General features: G+C 37.3%; 1 protein-coding gene across 10 annotated transcripts in view; it reads right to left on the bottom strand.

Moving 5' to 3' along the window:
• LOC117418266 (zinc finger MIZ domain-containing protein 1-like) overlaps positions 1-20,631 on the bottom strand; it is a 156,447-nt gene that overhangs the window by 7,897 nt on the left and 127,919 nt on the right. For 5 of the 10 annotated variants that reach the window (XM_058985028.1, XM_058985026.1, XM_058985025.1 and 2 more), the window contains 14 exons: positions 18,821-18,856; positions 6,213-6,384; positions 5,338-5,452; positions 4,788-5,005; positions 4,304-4,502; positions 3,344-3,634; positions 2,965-3,147; positions 2,796-2,870; positions 2,374-2,542; positions 1,851-2,037; positions 1,178-1,388; positions 645-750; positions 393-553; positions 49-116 (listed from right to left, as the gene is read on the bottom strand). In XM_058985028.1, coding sequence (XP_058841011.1) covers positions 49-116; positions 393-553; positions 645-750; positions 1,178-1,388; positions 1,851-2,037; positions 2,374-2,542; positions 2,796-2,870; positions 2,965-3,147; positions 3,344-3,634; positions 4,304-4,502; positions 4,788-5,005; positions 5,338-5,452; positions 6,213-6,384; positions 18,821-18,856 — 2,191 coding nt within the window. The remainder of the gene's footprint in view (positions 1-48; positions 117-392; positions 554-644; positions 751-1,177; positions 1,389-1,850; positions 2,038-2,373; positions 2,543-2,795; positions 2,871-2,964; positions 3,148-3,343; positions 3,635-4,303; positions 4,503-4,787; positions 5,006-5,337; positions 5,453-6,212; positions 6,385-18,820; positions 18,857-20,631) is intronic. The other 5 variants (XM_058985029.1, XM_034031140.3, XM_034031139.3 and 2 more) reach the window with 3 other exon arrangements.

Here is a 20,631-nt window from a genome sequence, read left to right as displayed (position 1 = left end):
ATAGCTGTCAAGAGGACGTTAATGATTTTGCTGGCATGGTGGTCTTACTTGCATACAGGACATCGCCACGTTCCTCGTTCACAGTTCAATTGCAAATATGACTCCAGATCAAAACACTGTAAAATGAAAAATAGTCACTATATTAGATTCATTCAAAACAGACGGTATGCATTTCAAGATTTAAAAACATTTGAGGAATTTAAAAAGTAAACCTAACTATATCAAATAATAAAAAAATAAAAATAAATGTTTAATCTACAATTTGCACACTACCTATTAATGAACATATCCAATACACACTGGTTCATAATACTACAGACTTGACCCTCAATCTTAAACTAAAATAAAAAACAACACAACCAGCAAGAGAATAGTAATGTTTGTACAATTACCTGTACGTGTTTACAGTCATGGCCTCTTGCTGGAAGCTGAATCCGCCGGAAAGTAATTGGACATTTTAGGGATACTTTGATAGCCGTCTGTTCCACTCCGTCCTCACCGTTTAATGTGGCATTGCCCGACGAAGCTGCTACACTGCTGAAGTTCCTCTTTACTGTAACAGGAAAGGGGAAACATTAAATACATTGATTTAAAACAATTCCATTGGTGTATTTCATTTTTCTTTTCATTAATAGATTGCTTACTTTTCGTGATGCAGTGTTCAGCCGGGAGAAGTCGCTTCTTCAGCAAGCCTTGAAGAACCGATCGGACAGAGGGCCTGTGTACCAGCTGCAGTACGAACAAGTGTGACTACAAGAGAAAGGGGACAAGCACAAATGCATTTTACACATGATCATGCAGAAAACATGCATGCAAGGCAATTCTTTTGTACTCAAACAGCCAACTAATTTTCTTCTTAAAACCTCTCTTCCTTTTTTCCTAGTCTCTGGTATGCCTGATGCATGTACAGTATTACTTATTTCCATGCCAGACACAGAAACTATGAAACTACCTTATGTCTTTTTTACATGGTTAACTAGTACCGAAAGCTCTAAACACACAGTCTTTAAAGGGTCACTTAAAATGGCATTGTATCATACAGAGATTGTTTTCCTTTACTTTGCAATGCAAACAATAACAATTTAGCTACTCTCTGGCACACACAGTGCCAGTTATTAATGTTTATGTCTATATAGTAACTTAGATTATTTGGTTAATATGACTTTGCTATACTTACACAACAGCAGGCCGTGACTGTGATCTGAATTGTGTTTCTTCCTGGCTGACAGACATGTTTTAGGTGCAGAGGCTTGTGGGAAGTCTTGTTGTCACCCCGCTCGATTGTGAGTGGCGTGGCGTTGACGCTGACCTGCACCGATGCTGGCCAGTTTGTGTTCATCTGCCTGTCTTCATGGTGGTAACACTTGAACTGGAGCTCCAAGTCAGACCTGAAATATGAAGCAGATGCACTGCTTATACTTGAAAACATTCACACAAGTAACATGTTACAGCCAACACTTTATAATAATGGTATTAGCACAACATCGAGCACACAAGGGCTGTAAAATTACCCCTGCCTTGTTTAAAGGCCATTGAATACCCACTACTTTCAGCAATATCTTCTGGCAACTGTTCAAGCAACGTGGGGGGAATACTGAAAATGGTCCCCTGCAACTGTTTGTAAAAGTTGCCTACATTTGTCATGGGTTTAACTGCTAAACCTTATTTTGTTCTCTGAACATATCAATCAACTGCTCCTTCTAAAGTTTAATTCTTAAAATGCCGACACACATAAATGAAGTAAAATAATGAGTAACAGTGCTAATTAAAATTTATCATTAAGAAAGTAAAGCACGTCAATAAATAAACACACTGGTAAACGTGTAAAACAAACTCATTCGACAGCCTACCTCCACATGAGAGTCTGGTGGACGGATGGCCGCAGGTGGAAGACGTGATTGCTGACTGCCAGGTTGTGTTCCAATCGGAACGGCTCCAATACAACACCGTCCCTCACAGGGAATGTCAGCCGCAGCTCATCGTTGGGGTTGGCTGGGATCGAAGAGGGAGAGAAAGCGTGAACTTTCCCTTTTGCATCTGTGGTGCGATAATAATTTTTTTTTTTTTAAATTTATTTATTTATTTGATTAAATACTGAGGTGCACCAGAGGTTACCATGTGAAGGGTCTTCATTAGAAATGTCTTCCCCATTTCCCCTTCATTTATCTTATTATATACATTGTTTTTAATGAAAAGTATAGTGAAACATTAAATAATGTGGAGTTAATATAATGTGTTTAAATAAAAAGAAAACTATCAGATTGTGAGAAGTTCCAAGTATGCAAATAAATGCCCCCTTGTGTTAGATACTTAATATGGTATGATCACTAGTGAAAAAAAGGGACGTCATAATGTAAATGCCACAGTACTTACTTGGAGGTGGGGGGAGGGCATTGATATTTGGTTTGATGTCTGGTGGGAATGGTTGTTTGACATCCTGATTAGGTGACAGATACGGTGGAATACTGCTTCCCGGTGTCATAGGTGGTGTGGGGTTTCCGGGAACAGGAGAGTGTGGGTAGTTTGCTGCAGGCCTTGGAGGCTGAAGATGAAAGAGAAAAACAAGTTAAATAAATCAAGTATAAATACGGTGCTGTGCAGACTGGAACTATCAGTAATATAATTAAAAACCACCACATCTTCCATGTTACTGTTTTTAGGTAGCTTTGTATACAATCCTGACATTTTACTATTGAAAAAGATCTTGTTTGCATTTTCAGATACATTTTGGTTCAGGAAATTAAACAAAATTCCAGCAATTCACCTGCTTAAAACAGAACAGTTTACAGACATACCCCATTTAGACTTCCTTGACTGTATGTGTATCCACTCCCAGAAAAATTGTTGCTCTGACTGTTAAATGGCTCTTGCTAAGGAGGGAGATAAAGCAGATTAAACAGAGATCTAATTATGGAAATGTATTTTGTAGCTGTAATCACTGATTAATGCAGTACAGAAACATACCTTGTAATACTGGCCCATGTTGACACTGTGTGGAGGGTACTGGCCTGTACTCTGTTGGCCTGGCATCCTCTGGCCGGGGTAGTTGGGGGACGGCAAGGGTCTTGGAGGGTTGGGAGTTGGATATTGGCCAGGCTGGTTTTGAAACTGACTATTTGGTCCATACTGCTGGCTGCCATAGTTTGGCTATATTATAAAAACAACAAATTAGTTCAAAGACAAAGTAAGACTTCATATTTAGAGACGCACATCGCATAAAGCTATACTCACATGCAGTTAAGTCTAAATATACATTTGTGGTTTTAATAATTGTAAAATGCCAACAAATAATGCTTAAACTTGTCAATCAATTACATTTCAATGATAACCATTTAGTTCTCACCTCTCCTGGGTAAGGCCTCTTCATCCCTGGCATAGGCATTGACTGGGGCCTTGGACCCGGATAGCCCTGCTGAGGCATTCTCTGGCTGTGGTTTCCGAAGGGGTTCATTCCTGGAGGTCTTGGCTGGTTCATGCCCATGGGTGGGCCGCTCATATTGGAAGCCGTCATGCCCGCCCCCATACTAGCAGGATTCATTTGGCCTGACATGGAAGGGGGCCCGCGAGGACCAGGCTGGTTCATATACTGGTTGTTATAGGTCTGGGTTGGCCCCATCTGGAAAGAAGAACACACCTGAGGAGAGAGGAATAGATTGTCTCAATTCTATAGGCTGTTAATATTACATCTGTCTCAATAGGGAATTGTCTAAGAATAATATACACATTTAGCAGTTCTTTATAACACACAAACCAGGTATGTGGGTCAGGTGCAATTATAATTTTTTACATTATGGGAAATTGTATAAAGCCACTACTATTTTGCATAATGTTATAACTGCATCTGATGCATCTGATGATGCAGTGGTTTCTGCAATCATGTGCATGGAAAAACAGCCCACGCTTTGTAAAATGGCTGTCTTAACTCTCGTAAAACTCTAGTGTTGGGATGCAAGAGCTCCAGTTACTGTATGGAGTGCACGTGGCAGAGGCCTACTCACAAGGAGGAGAGTAGTTGCCTTAAAGGCAGAAAGAAGAACATCTGGAGCAAGCCGCCCCACTCTGTTAAATGAGCTCACAGTTGTGACCCAGGAGCAGGCAGAAACAGGCACTAGCTATGAGGAAGCTGACCAGCGCTCCAACCATAGTCCCTGCCAGATCATGCTATACTAAATATTATGGAGACTTCTCTTTTTATTGTGACTTTTCTAAACTATCAATAGACGTGGCACACAATACGCACAAGCTATTAAAACCCACAATCAAAACCCTAATGTTTTCTGGGTGTCTCAAGAGCCTTTCTTACCGATCCATACTGGTTCATGTCCTTGTTCTGGGTTTCCTGGAGTGCTGCCACAGTGGCCGTGGCGGTGGCAGTTGCCGTGGCAGCAGCAGCAGCAACTGCAGCAGCGGCAGCGGCAGCGGCAGGCTGGGTGAAATCATTTGGAGGCCGCGTGTGCTGGGGAATACCCATACCGCCTGGAGTATTTGGACCACCTGGATAACTGAAAAATATCAGGGAAATAACTCATTACAACAGGCACCAACAGTTGGGCCCAACAGCACAGTTCAATACATGAGCCAGAGACAGTTTGTATTGCTTCCACCGAGTCCTAACCTATACGGTCTTTGATGCTAACTGTGATGGTTACACCCAGTTTCACTGGCAATACTACATACTGTATTTAAATATGATGGGTTTTTTTTCTGTGAAGCCTATGTTCTAATTAAAGTTCCTCTCCAGCATACACAATCATCTTTTGCCCTTTACTACGGTTCAGATATCTTACCTCCCTCCAAAGCCTCCCCCTCCTGGGTAACTAGGCCGTCCATACATGCCCTGCTGCATGTATTGTTGATTTGAGCCAGTCTTGGCTGAGAACTGTTGCTGCTGACCAGGGAACTGAGGTGAGTTCATGCCAGGATTGTTGGCGGACATCCCAGACGCCATGGGATTACCACCAGGGTTCATGGGGTTGTTAGCATTTGCCATGTGATTTCCCAGCACCTGTTTGGAAGCGTGAAGAGTAAACTGTTACCCAAGAAGAAACAATACAAGAAAAAAGCAGAAACAGAGCATGATGGGAAGAAGAATATGAATATAGAAAAACACATTAAAGCCATCCTTCTTACTATTATTAATATTGATGTTGAGGCAAAAATATAAAATACTCTTAATCATTATTAAGCTACTGACAGAACATTGCATTGTAAATATTCACAGTTAAACTGTAAATATATTTTATTAAATATTATACTACATTTATAACAGACCCTACTGGACCTGCAAGTGTAAACATGGTATTTAACATTTTCCATTTTATATTTAAAAACACTCACCTGACTTTGAGAAGTATTGGTTACACCCCAAACCGTTGTAACCACAGACAACGAACCTGGGGGCTGATTAGTATTTTGTTGCCAGGGAACGGAGTCATAGGGAAAGGACCCATCACTGCAGAAATCAGAAAAAGCACATTAAAAAAAACAAGCATTGTCTTCTGAACACTGAGCCCCCTTAGGGTGTTACATTAAATTAATAATATAGTACGCATACACACATCTCTAAAGTAGGAATCTGCAATTTATCTTACAGGTTCTATAGCAGCTGCTTGTTTGGCAATGCTGTTGAAATATATATTCTAAATAACATCAATTTTAAGACAGCTCTAAAATACATGGGTTAGCAATTTAAATAGAAACTATCAATATAAATACAGCACTGTATAAGTTTCTTGTAAATCCCACTGCAAAAATAAACCACACTATTAAATATGTCACAGGTAAATCTAAAAAGTGATATTCAGCACAATGAATACAATGTTTAATAGTAAGTGACCCACAGCTAAGGAATTAATTTATTGAAATTGAGTAATACTGATACTAGTAATTATTATATAATACATACATTGCATTAATAGACATGAACAACACATCATTCAACCAAGCAAGTATATTAATCTTTGAACATAATAATATTCAGACAGGGGGGAAAAAAAGGAAAACAGATTTGGAAGCTGTGTCACAATTATGCAAAGCCAAAATGAAGACTGAATATATTACCTATAATTATTTAGTGCTGAGAATGTATACACTTAAAATATTGTACCATTGTAAAGGAAAACTGTCCACTGATTACATAAAAAAAATGATATAGCACATCTCAGAAAAGCATAAAAAAGCAGTTAAAAAAGAGGACTTATTTTGGCACTGACCCGTGCGAGAGTGTGGGCTTCATGGAGCCCATGGAGTTCATGGAGTTCATGGAGTTCATAGAGTTCATGGGCGGCTGCATGGGTATTTTCCCTGGAGGTTCGCTCTGACGGTTCTTCTGGTGACGGAGAAGCAATAGTCGCCCCAATTCCTCGCACCACGATGACAGGAGGGCTGTGAAGGGCCAAACAAAATACTCATCATCAGCACTTAGTAGCAAATGATGGAAGGCAAAAACAGCTTAGCCAAACTTGCCTTAAATCACTGAACATGGCACATAACCCTTTCCATTACTACTCTTTTCTAATGTCTTCTGGAATGCAAGTACTTTTTCTCTTGGCACAAATGGGGAATCAAAAGCAATTAATCGCATATGTTTTGAAGAGCTTTGCTCCAAGAATCAAATACTTTAACAGTCTAGTTATTCATTTTCCCAGTTCTATAAGAGAAATATGGGTGTGACAAAAAAACTAGTCTACATTATTGCAGTATTATGAACATCTGACAGTGTGCTTGTGTCAAGTAATAGTTTTTTATCTTGAATTTTAAATATATTAGATATATTTTAAGATAAGAAAAAATATCCCTAATGCAAATACAAATGAAAACACCAAAACACTGCAGGCTTTATCTAAAACAGTTGCATTTAATTAAAAAGAAAACAATACACATCGAAGCAATGCTATTAATTTAAAAACAATATATATTACAAAATAAAAGTAGTATTTTTTTTATTATTTCACAGAAGACAGCATTAAAAATCACACAGCTGTCATTTCTATTATCCACCACAAGGGTTCACTGCAACATCAAAATCCCACCTGCCTGCAAGCACCACCAAACCTGCTTCTCCGTTAGGTAACAAAACTGTCAACACTGTTTGATCAAATCATATGCTTTTCATCTACAGAACATCCTTAGTAATGTGACAGCTACAAAAGATCACTTTCCTTTTTATTTTGAAAAAAGAAAAAAAGCCTGTGTAGATATTATCACCACTAAGGGCAGAACCTCTTTGTTGTGATGTACAGTACCAGCACTTGAGTTCTAAGAGGGAGAAACAAAGAGTTCTGCCAACTAGCAGTAGCAGCAGCAGCAGCTCACATACAGCCATGTCAAAATAACTGTGGCTGCTCAAGCTTTTCCTGGCCCAGAGTAATTGCAGCACTGTCAAATGGAAGCAGTCATCCTAAGTGTTGTTCTAGTCTTGGACGCCAGGTTCTACAGTGCGCATACATGCAAAAGCACATAGAAAACACTTGACAAATGAAGATAAAAACAGCAGGCTGATGGAGCGGACGTGCAGGATGAGCTCACAAAAGAGGCTGTCTGCCTAAGAACAGCAACCAAAGCAGACATGTATACAGCAGAAGATGAAATGAAAGCAAACTGGCAGAATGACCATGATGTTGCGTTTTTCCAGTACTCCAAGCCCATAATCATTAAGTCTAATGTCTTTTCTTCAGGCTGTATACAATTTCAGCATCCAGGAGGAATGTCTAAAACGTTCACTGACTTTGGATCAGATGCCAATTCATACAATAGAGCTCTAACTCAAAGCCAATTAAGGGGTTTGTGTTCTACGTCAGTGTTAGGAAATTGATGCTGTGCTCTCTCAAGTAAGTATCTACAAAAATAAAATGACATATTTTACAAATACATTACACTGCTCATACATATCAGTAGAATTTATGAAGCCTTCTCTCCTATCTAACCTGGCTTTTAAAGCAGTTTATTTAAACCTAAAACATAGCCATATGTAGAGAGGGTGGAGGCTGGATGCAGGGAAGATTACAGAATATGTACATGGAAAGATTTGCATATGGCACAAAACAATCCATCCGTACTGTACTTAGCTATACACATTGCACAGAGTATTGAGAGCAGCTCTGCTCATTTAAACACAGAGCACGTGAAGTTCAGACTACGTGTAAAGATGAAGAGGAAAATACAAAAGGCAGCTACAGATGGTGCCAGCAGTCTTTCTCCCTCTCCTCCGTTTTAATAAAGCAACGCAGAGCTACAGTAGGCAGCTGCTTTGTTTGCTGGTAAGGCAGGTGTCCAGAGGCTGCAGACAGCCTATGTCTGTCTTTTTTTTACTCTAGTTTATTGATCAGACAGTACTAACACCTGTATAATTCATGACCGATCAGTCCGTACATTTGACCTTAATGCAGTGTAATATTTTAACTACAAGAGTGGGCCCTTTGGGTGAATGTCAGCATGATGCTGAGAATGACTAACTACTAATTGTGGGCTCATGATTCCTTTCCTGATATTAAAAACCACACGTGTCAAGATAATGACTTTCATTTTCTATGCGGAAGCTGCAACATTTATTAATACATATTTTATTGAAGCCAAATCAACAGGTCAGGACTTCATTTTCTTTAATGTATTTCTTTTTTATTATATTTCGGAGAAACTAGTAATTATCTTGCTCTCTAATTGTTTTTTATTATTAATATATGTTTTTAAATATAGCAATACAGCTGTTTGATTTAGCTTTATGTCTCCATGCAAATTCTTCTGAGGAATAATTTCCTTCAAGTTTGGCCACACTTTGCTGTTTTTCCAGCCAATAATGTTACTCAAGTTTTATCCCAAGGGGAATAGCATTTTAATTCTGCAATATCTGCTCCACTTTGCATTAATACCAAACCCAGACTAAAGTGATCGAGGTATATGTAGAACTCTAAAGTATGACATACAAAGGGACTTAATCCACTTGAGGTCTTTTGTGTTCATATGTTGTTGTTTAAAAGCAAAAGAAGTATCTGAATTTGTAAAACATGCGCCCCTACATCACATCATACATTTGGCCTTTTAGAAAAACAGATGGTAGACCCTGAATGTATATCTGTGAATTCATATTTACATTATATAGCAAGCTCTAAATAGAAAATAAAAATAAAAAAAAGTACATGGACCTGGTACCCCAACTTCACATCATCTTCCCACCCAATGAACTATAGCACAGAAACCAGGACCGTTTTGTAATAGTCTTTAAGCACAAAGTTACCCCCCCATTACACTAAGAATGAGTAAATACAATTCCACTTAAAGAGTATACTTAAGTTTTAGTATAAAACTGTATATCCACTCTTGTAAAACACACATCACTTCAGTGATCAAGACATTGCCAAATCGCCCAAATTGCTAAATAAAACGTTGCCAACCTAGCAGCTGAACTCGCAGTGTGCCAACAACAGCAGATAAGGTCTAAAGAGGGAGGACAGGATCACCAAACTACTTAAATGGAAATTATTATATCCTACCATTCTTGTCGGAAAACATGCTTAAAAGGGGCTGGCAACCGTTATTTACTGAGAGAGTCTAAATTTACTTCTCGTATAACAGGTTACAAAGTGGGAGGACAAACAGGCCCAGCAATTTCTCCATCTCCGAACCCCCGAGGGGCTGCTGGAGGACCACAATAGGAGGACTGTTTTTCTTCTGCTGCAGAAGCTAATTCAATAGATGGCTAGGCAGACTTCTTACACTGCATCAGGAACTTTACAGTGGTTTATGCAGTAAATGTTTATTCTCAATGCACTCTTTAATGCTATAAAACTGGGCAATGATAGACCTTAGGACTCTGTTTCTCTAAAACTGTGGGGGGTGGGGGGAGATTTCTATACAAAGCTTTACAACACAAATGTATCCTTTATTCATCCAGTCTTACTCCCAAGTCACATAGCACTTGGGAGTAAGACTGGATGAATAAAGGATACATTGGTTCAATTTCAAAAGCGCCAAACTCCCTGACGACACCATACAATGGCCTGTGTCTGTGAATAGAATATTTCATACTCTTGGTTACATTTCCACTCCATCACTCTCCAAATATGAGTTTACCTATGGGCAACCAGGACAAGTTTTATTTTTTCCAGCCGTATCAGACACATTACTTTATATGTGGTCCATCCTTTTGCCAGTATATTTTAGTTAGCGCATTCCACGATAGTAATTTATTTTCATTGATTAATTAAAAAAAGCAATGAAATGACAATGCAGCTCTGGGCAGCTTACAGGCAAGCCCGCAGGTGCCTGGCCAGTCTAAAGGGGTCGCTGGTGCGCGGTGAGCCAAGGACACCCCAGCCGACCAATTGTGTCTGACAGCTCAATTACAGATAAAACAGTAAAAAAATCCAGGGTGCAATTGAACAAAATATGTTCCTTATTGGTGGTAGTAGGCTAATACAATTACCCCAGAGTGCTGGATGTCATAAATAACAGATTTAGAATGCTTCTAACAATACTTCAATAAACCTTAAATACAGCCCTTGGTCTTTGAAGAGCAGTATTTCCTTTGGAGCATTTTGTAAGAAGAACATAACTCTTACCCAGTCAGTCTGACATCAACAGTAGCTTGCAATGTATTTTGTGCACACTGTAATGGCCATAATGAACACCACCAAGGGATGTAGTTATCCAAAAAAAATATGCAATACATATATACATAAAACTATGACCCTCCAACTTCATGTGTAATGTCCACTATTTTAGAGTAAAATGGGCTTATTGTTTCTTTAGACTAATACCAAAGGAATTCTAAGACGACAAGGTATGACTGACAGCTAAGAGACATGTACATGCACAGAAATAAGCCATGCGATATTTAGAGCCTGATGCTAACTAGTAGTGGTTATTCCTATTGCAAAGCAATTAGAGTTTTGTAAACTTTAAATTTAAAGAGTATTACTGCATGTTATTCAGCTACAGTTGTGAAGCAAGTTGGTTGTTATTCCTAAAAAAGCTTTTGACAGACAATGATCTAATGTTACAGAATGTTTTTTAAAAGGTGTTAAGACTGGAATCTGGTATGCTGGAAGCGTTAGGACAAGAATGTCCATTCAAGGGCACACAATCCTACAGGGATTATTTTCGACATACTGTATGTTGTGAGAAGCTACAGGTGTTTTATCATACATGTGTCTTAAAGCAGTTATAAATTACAATTAACAACTCCTTCTCACATTCCTGCACAAGCTCTTTATGGTTTGCAGCAAAAAAAAAATCTTGCTTGGTATACTGTACTGTAGTTTCTGCTAAGGTACGTACAGTAAAACTTTGATTACGTGGACCCTGGTTATCTGAACACCTCTATTATCCGAACAGCCGCTTGTTAACCTGTCTTCTTGTGTGTTGTGCTCTTCTGCCCTGCTGTAATAAAAAATGCACAAACCAGCCCTCGATCTTTGGCATTTACACAACAGTGTAGTACTGTAGGACATATATTTACAGGCAAAGGGGTACATTAAATATTTTTAAGTTGGGAAATTCTTGATTGGGAAAATCATGTAAAAAATATCAATGTCATAATTAGTTTATCAGAACACCCCTTGACCCCAAATACTTCAGATAATAAAAGCTTTATTGTGTACCGTATAATGTAAACTTTAATATAAAGTGTAGAAAAGATAAAAAACGCAGCCTGTTTTAGATTTTAACTCCCAACTGAAATTTCAAGCAAATTAAATCTCAGCAACTCAAAAAGGTTGTGTGATGGTCAATTGCTTAAAGTTGTGTGTTGTAGTAGCTTGTGGACTGTTTGCCAAAATGGTACCGAGCCATGTCCAAAACAAGAAAGTCAGAAATACAATCCACAACTGCTGGTAGTTAGAAACCTTTGAAGGCTCTTGACAACCTGGCTTCTGTCATTTCTAAGGGAACCTTAGAACACCCTTGCCAACTGAAGCCCCGAACAGTGCCTTTTTGTAAAGCCGTGAATGTGTTACCCTCCCACTGCTAAAAGTACATTACAAATGAAAGACAGAGTTGAAGCCATGTTTCCCTGGTTACCTAAATCACCTTAAAAGCCATGCAAAGTATTTCTGTCTGCTATCTAAATTCAGCCTTACTTACCAAACACAACCAAGCATTTGCGAACAGAATACCTCAGCCACTTAAAATCCTACTTCTTTCAATGAAGTGGGTTTAAACTTTATTATAGTTAAAACCCCTAAAAATCAACTGGCTACAAAGTGCTACAAACGGTATAACAATGGTAAACTAATCGTTTCAAGACTTTTACGATACAATTAATTGATTCATAGATGCAATACTAAAAAAAGTTGTAGAAATGCTCTTAAATATGTTAAAGAATGCAATGAGAATGGTACAGCAAAGATTCTGCTTTGTGTCAAGCAGGCACAACTAAAAAAAGATGAGGTGCATTCATTAAATCCCTGGAATATGATGTAAGTACTGAATTCATTTCAAGCCACAGTAACATCTGGGCTCTGGCAGACCTTTCACAAAGTTACAATTTAAATTACTCTCAGGCTTTCCTGGTCTGTTTCAGGGAACATGTGCACTGGTTCAGCATGCTCATAGTGTTGCCAGGTTAAGCCCTTCTCAAGAGTTAAAGAAAAGTTATGATTATACCAGGGATGTGCCAAGTCTAATTTTCACTACACGGTTAAGTCTTTATTTTAGTTTGATAGTGTTAGCAGCCACTGGGGGAGAGATGTAACCTAGGAACAGTATTTAGTTCAGTAGAACACTGCCAGTGACAGTGTGATATCAGTTGTTTAAAACCCTAGTGTTTTTTTTTTTAAATGGCAGTTATACACTTGGAGGTGAACAAAGGTATAGTGTACAATAAAAAAATACATAATTATATTTTACTTTTACTTTACTTTTCAAATAAAAGCTTCACTAAATCCTGAGCAGAAATGTGTGATGCGCTGCAGCGAGAACTCTCATTCCTACCACTATGAAAGCAAAAACCAAAAACCATGTGAAACCATGAACCTGCATCTACTGACAGCAGATAATAAAAAAAATGTGACATATGTACACAATGCCTCTTCTACACCTCTATCGCTCTGAAAATAAAACATCCACTTTCAAAAGAGCTATCTAGAATAGAGCTGTAGTAAAAATGCTAACTTAACTACTTGGAAAACAGTCTTCAAATCTTGTCTTCCATGGAACAGCAGGAGCCAGACTGGGTTTTCTGCCAATCTTGTCTAACTTAAACCTTGTATAAATGCACCATAAAGCAATCCAGACGTACACTTTTGAAAGATCAGTGAATACCAGCTTTAGTTAAAAAGAAGTCGCTTGCAATAAAACCATGTATTTACAGCGATATTGAAACTCAAGAACAGAATAAGCATAAGATTGTTCTAAAACAGAATAAGCATACAAGTATTAGTTTTACTTCCATTACAGCAAATCATTGGAATTGCATTGGGCTTTACTTTTAATGTTACAATCCAGATGATATAGCCCTAACAATTGTGCTAAAGGGATGATATGTTCCTTTATGGCAAAGACTGACAGCATTTTACTGATGTACGGATTCAACATTATGAAACCGGGGAAAGCTGGAAAAGTACACACACAGTACAGTACATTTGTCCCTTTCTGTCCACAATGTGAAGAATCTGTGAAGAAGCTCAAGCATAACCCGCCCATTCCCAGATCACACACTCTTTCCCTGGGAAGCTGGGGCCACACTGACACTGTGTCAATGAGTACTTGGGCTCCTTTTTGCAAGAAAGGGCTAGACTGACTGGCTATATTATATGAGCCATTTCAGAGCTCAAGCAGCTAAAAAGGCGCTCCTGCTGGCCACATGGCTATTGCGCCTGTTGCAAGGCGAATGATGGATTACAGCCAAATGAAGTATTTGTGCGTTTGCAGCAGAATAGCAACATGCATTATGGCAGGAGAAGCAGCAGTTGTGGGCTGTGGGACTGTGGCAGTGTGCCCCGCCCCGTGTGTATTTTAAGTTTATATGTTGCGTGTGGTGTATTATATGTATTGGTGCACGGGATTCAATGTGGGGTTATGTAACACAAGTGTTATAAAATGTATATTTGTATTTAGACACGAGGATACACAATAACTTCACGTGCAGATTACAATGTGTATAGTATGTGAGCACGGGATTGCACAAATTTAGTTCATGTGCCGATATTCAAGTGAATGATTAATTAGTAATTGAATCTCGGCACAGCTGTATATATAGAGGCAGAAAATGGGTGTTCAGGGAGAAGGAACGGGAGAGAGAGAGGAGAAATAATTAAAAGAAGAAGAATTAACAATTGCTACCATGCTGGAGGGCCAGCACGATACTTGTTTAGTGTTCGTCCACGGTCTGTTTTGTCTATTTTTGTTTTCTTAAGTGTCTTTTTGTTCAACCTTTTATTTTCTGTGTGTTTATTAAATAGCGCAAACAGTGCTTTCAGTCACTCGCAGTGCTGTGTGTTTCTTCCGGGTCTGATGTCACCACTCAGACCAGCTTGCCACAGGGACACTTACTGATGTTCTAAATAACTTTACCCCCGCCCCAATCAGTATTTATGTCATGTACAAAATGGGAAAAGGGCGAGAAAGGTACATTAATAGCACTTGCATGACTAACTGAACTTGTCAGCTAACAAGATGTTTAAAGGTTCTTTGTGACAAAGAGTTGCAATGCATCCCTACTAATCAGCTAAATCTGTGTTTTGATTACTTATCACAGTGCTGAACCCTTTCAGTGACCACAGCAACCTGCACATATCTTTTAAATCATTGACAATAATCATAAGCCTTCAAATAATCACGTTTTCCAAGCAGCCATTTACAGGAAATACGTTACATTCTCTTAATGCAGTATGGTACAAAATACCAGATTCTGTTGGTTTTAATGACTGCCCCCATCCCAAAATGTAATCCTGTGCAAGACCCTATATACACACTGTACAATCTATAACCTTTCACATACAAACATTTTCATTTCAATGCAGAGTACTGTCAGCTAGAAAACAGCTTATAACTGGCAACAAACATTACAAAACAAACTTATACAATTATTATTATTATTATTACGTCTCCCTATAGTGTGGTTTTATTACAATTACTCAAATTCTGTGTTTTGGGGGTTGTCTTTTTTAGTGGTGTGGTAAATTAGGAAGGACTAAATAATATATGAATATTTCTGAAACTTAAACTGCCTCATAACCAGGGATCCTAGGAATCCGTTTGCTGTGGAAAAACACAAATTTTCTATGCTGGCAGAGAATTTTTAGTTTTACACCTGGGGCAGGGCAAAAAAACATGCAAGACTTTTTTTGTTTGTTTGATAACCAAATCAATACACTTCTCATATATAATCATGAGCACAGGCAATTTTGCTTTAAATTTACATAAATATACTTCAGTAAAACTGCTTCTGGTGTACAGAGGTCAAGGTTGAACAAGGCGCACTGTCACATTCATATTGAAACGTACCTGCAGTTTACTTCACTATCCAGTGCGTTGCTACTACTGAACTGTTTAAGATGCCGAAAACAATAAAAATCACCCCTAAGAATAGGTCGGTGAGTTTGGCAATAGCCATCCAGATAACAAAGACTAACTCAGAGATAAACTAATATGAATATTTTTTATTATTATTATTACTACAGTATTTGTAATGTTTAAAGTAAAATTGTAAGTTTGCTTATATTATTGATTGGTGGCACTGGTGAGCTTGTAACTTCTTTAGAATTTGAAAGTGTACCAATTTTAGCCTTTTATTTTAATTGTGGAACAACACAGATTTTTATTGGTTACCTGAGATTTTTTTTATTTTATTATTATTGCGGAAAGCTAGGATCCCCGCTCATGACAAATGCGTTGTGGGACACTTTTGTATATATTCCACTGGACTATCAAGCATTATAGTTAATGAAAGCCAAGACATGTAGTCTTGGCCAAAACAAAAATAAGAAAAAATAGTTGATCCATTTATTACATATGGTGATATACTGCATTACTCACGGAGGCAACAATGCCTTGTTGTCAGCAAGGTCTTCAGGCATGTGGCTGCAAGTTGTTGTTCATGTAACATTCATTAAAACAATCAAAGGAAGGTACAAGGAAAAAAAAATACCTTCACGTATGACACATATTAACAACACCATAATTTACAAAAGGATGTACAAGTTTCAAACTGTAAACTGCCCAAAATTCTTAAATAAAGTCACTTCAAATTTGAACTTACTGTAACGTTTTAATGATACTTTCTACTTTCCCTTTCTTTCAACAGGAACTGGAGAGGTACCTCTGTCCACTATGTCTATGTCCCCCTAACAGCATTGTTTGGATGTGGCTCAGCTATGGTTAAAATCAAGTCTAAATACACATTTCTAGAGGCTCTACAGGACAGGCAACACAGGGCGCCTTTTATGGATTTCTGCAGCGTAAATAGAAGCAACAGTCTATCTGTTGCCGTTTCTAAACAGGAAAAGGTTAGGCCTGTGGCTTTGTTTTTTTTTTTCTTGGCAACTGTTCCGTACTGTACATTAAAATAACATACAATACTGTAGTAGTTTCCTATAGTTAACAGGTATATCAAAGTTTAATTAATAAAGGGTACTAGTAAACCGTGTAGTCTTTGTCTATGAACTAAGTTTGCAGGGTCAGTAAGCAAACAAACTGTGAAACTTTAAATAATAGTGAAAATAGGGAAGAACTAATGACATGGGAGGCTGTAGTCAAAATAATTTGTATTATTATTTTTCCTTTCGGGTACAAATCTATTAGTATAACATTATATTAGGAGGCTGTGTGGTCCAGTGGTTAAAGAAAAGGGCTTGTAACCAGGAGGTCCCCGGTTCAAATCCCACCTCAGCCACTGACTCACTGTGTGACCCAGAGCAAGTCACTTAACCTCCTTGTGCTCCGTCTTTCAGGTGAGACGTAGTTGTAAGTGACTCTGCAGCTGATGCATAGTTCACACACCCTAGCCTCTGTAAGTCGCCTTGGATAAAGGTGTCTGCTAAATAAACAAATAATAATAATAATTAGGGGACCTGGAAATGCCCTGATAGGCATTGCAGCATTATGTTCCTTTTTGTTGTTATAATCTGTGTAAGACATGAACCACCTAACCTTCCCAATTCCCCTTTTTTGAACTGTAGGTAAATGTTAGCTAGAAAAATATGATACAATGCCAAAAAATCTGCCGCATTTGTTTTTAAAGCAATGAATTTCAAACTAAAGACAAATCATGGCTCTTCACAGAAACTTCTGGACTATGTTTGCACCTTACAACAGTAACACAAATATATCAAAAAGAAAGCACCCAGAACCTTCCCATTGAAAAAAAGCAACACAAACAAAACACAACAGCTCCCTTTAGCCTGCTCTTAGGACAATCTGAAATTCTGATTTGGTTGCTATGTAAATTTTGGTGTATTTTCATATCTTGCTTCTCACATCTTTGTTTTATAAACCGATTTTTGTAAATAAAATAGCACATGTTCCCATAGACTACTACAATAAATCTCACCTCCCTGGCTGGCTCAGAGACAGAGAGATAGAAAACACCCTGCCACAGACATCAGTCTCAACTAGACTCAATGAGATAATTGTACTGATTTCGAAAAGGGTGTTGTTTATAATTGTGTATTTGAATTTTTCTGTCTGAAATATAAAGCACTGCATTAACTTTTATTAAATGTGGAAGCTATAGGTTTGTTTTCAAGCCCGGTTTGTCTAAAGGACTGTGGTGTAAGACATAATGAAGAGCATTTAGGAAATATATTTATTTGTTAAACAATCAATTAGTAATAATCCTAGGAAAACATTGTTAGCAATTCTTTTTTTAAATAATAGATCACATCAGCTCGGTATCAGCTCTAAAAAGAAAGATTATCTGGCTTTGACATAATGATCTGTACCAAACAAAAGGCAAATCATTGTAGCTGAATGTCATACACAAATACATGCAAGTGACCTTTCTGTCCTGTGAGTGCAGATTGTTACATCCATTGATACCATTTTCTTGTCCAATTAAAATAAACAATGCAAAACATAAAAATGTTATCTGATTAAATGGTATAGACCAGCACACCAGCATATTCTTTTAAGAAAGGAAGTGAGCATTTCTTTGAAAAAATTGCCTATTTAATCTCTGTTGACATTAAGCTCAGTCATACAATTAAAACCCACAATTGTCATAGTTTTGACAAACTAGCTGTGTTTTTCAGATTCCTTTCTTGTGCAGAGAATGTTTTAAATAGACCACAGAATGCTTCCTGCTGCTGAAACTAAATACCTTACTGTACATCACATCAAAGCAGCAAGAATTATTTGAGTACAAAAAACAAATCACATTGCAACATTTTTCTCACATACCCAAAACAAATGCATTAACAAATAGGTACAAACAGTACAACAAACATCAGAGAAATACTACTTTGAAACTTGGATAAATTCGAACCAAGTACAATTATGACATCTGAAATGCATCAGGGTAAAGATGGAAATGCAAAATATATTAATAGGGTGTTGTATATAATTGCCTTTAGGGTTAAAAAAAAAGTACTATCGAAAAAACATGCAATTTTTGCATAGAATTTCTCACATCCACACAACTGGTGTTTTAATAAATACCTTCCCATATTTGACTGCATTACGATATTTAGAAAAAAAATAAAAATAACAAAAAATAAGATATATGTTAAATTAATGGTGCTCAGCTATTTTTTTTTTTTGGGGGGGGGGGATTTCTGCTGATGATTTGTTTTTGAATTTAAAAGAATGGTATCTAAAAGCGATGATGGTAATAGTATTTTACTGATGTACTCCACAACTTTTACAATGCCATAACATGTAAGAGTACCTGTATCACTCTGACATCTCCTGCAGGTGTTGGTCTCTGTAGGGTTCAAATTAAACATTTTATTGGGAGCATAAAGCAACTAGTAGAATATATTATATTGAAATCCAGTATTTCTACCACTGAGCTACTTGCGACCAAGACCGGTTTGGAGAAAATAATAATAATAAAAATAAAAAAACAGGCAAAATCCAAATACAGCATTAACAATCCACAGAAATGCATGGGTGTTCGAGGCCTACATTTTCAGTAATCTTTGGAACTTTAGGAAACCTAAGCACATTATTGTTAAAAATCTCTGACCTGAGAAAAAAAAAAAAAAAAAAAAAACACATCTGAAATGCTCCAGTTTACTTGCACATTTGTCAGACTCAAAGGTCGTAGAAACTTTAGAAATGAAATATAGTCCAATTGTTTCTGGTTTTCAGGGTATGCTTGATTGATGCACTGCAGACTGTATTTCAGTGTTTCATCATCCAAACTCCTTTACCTGAGGCCCTTGTTCAGCTGCATTAGGAACTGCGGCCTAAATTAAAACCATTTTTAAAACTGTAAGTAAACTTAATCTAAAGTGTTATTTTTGATTTGAATCTTATATTTTCTTCATTAGTACTTTATTGTTGCTTTTCATTATATATATATATATATATATATATATATATATATATATATATATATATATATATATATATATATATATATATATAGTTTGTCATGTATGGACAGTACACTTTTCAATGAACTCTCAAAAGCACACCAATAAACCAAATACATACAACTTTATTTTTTTCCCCTCCCAGTTCTACTTTAAAAAAAAAAAAAAAAAAAAGCCTTATCTCATTCACAATTTTTGTTTACCACAACTGTTACAGCTGCAGGTATTAAGAAACAACGCAAGATGTTATCAACCAACTGCCTTTTCCATTTCCAACCGTGCTTGTTTACCATATATAATTAAGTACAACGATTTATTTTGAACAGACAAATGTTTTGTGACATGACTTGGCAGGGTTTCACAGTTCTGTAAGTTATGCAATTCAGATGTGGATCTAAACAAAAATATGTTTTTTTGTGTTTTTGTGGGTTTTGTTTTCATCATTAATTACTTGCAAGCAGTTCTGGTTATACTTTTACATGTCCAGGCATGTCTGCTAAAATGTCCTGGTAATTCTAATTACTAGGAGTGGGGAAATAAGTTTGTTTGTCTACTCTAAACCGTTACAGTTTATATTTTTAAAGCTGCTTGAATTTGTCAGATTACTAATGTGGTCTTGCTGTGACTGTGAAATCTCTGTGCTGAAATTAGACAATTAGCAACAGGAATGAAACTTTTTAATACCGGGATCTCAAGAACACATTATTTTTTATTTCAAGCACTGCCCAATTATGAGCCTGGGAGCTCCAAACGAAATGCAGGATCAAGTGTTAAAACAAAAAGCAAATTATTGCAACTTGCTGATAAGAAATGGAATAAGGAAGTTGGAAATCTCTACTAACTAAAGACTACAATTTATTTGATTCTCACTAGTCAGAATAGATTCATGAAGCCACAGTATGCTGACTTGGATTGATAAACTTTAAACAAACATTTTGACTGCAAAACCTTACCACTATTTGCGGTAATAATGTATTGACATTAGAGGCCTTAAAATGCATGTTGAGTTTGGTGAATTGCCTACTAGACCTAATTTTCATCTTCCGCTGAGACAAGAACGCACAATTAATCTTTAACTGATACCGTACATACAAAATATGCAGTAAACAATTAGTGAATCATAGATACACCCGCAAATTAGGCCTCTATATAGCCAGAA

Source organism: Acipenser ruthenus, chromosome 13 (genome assembly GCF_902713425.1).
Source record: "Acipenser ruthenus chromosome 13, fAciRut3.2 maternal haplotype, whole genome shotgun sequence".
Taxonomy (NCBI): domain Eukaryota; kingdom Metazoa; phylum Chordata; class Actinopteri; order Acipenseriformes; family Acipenseridae; genus Acipenser; species Acipenser ruthenus.
The sequence above is the reverse complement of the archived record's forward strand: the minus strand, read 5'-3'. Positions and strand labels throughout refer to the sequence as shown.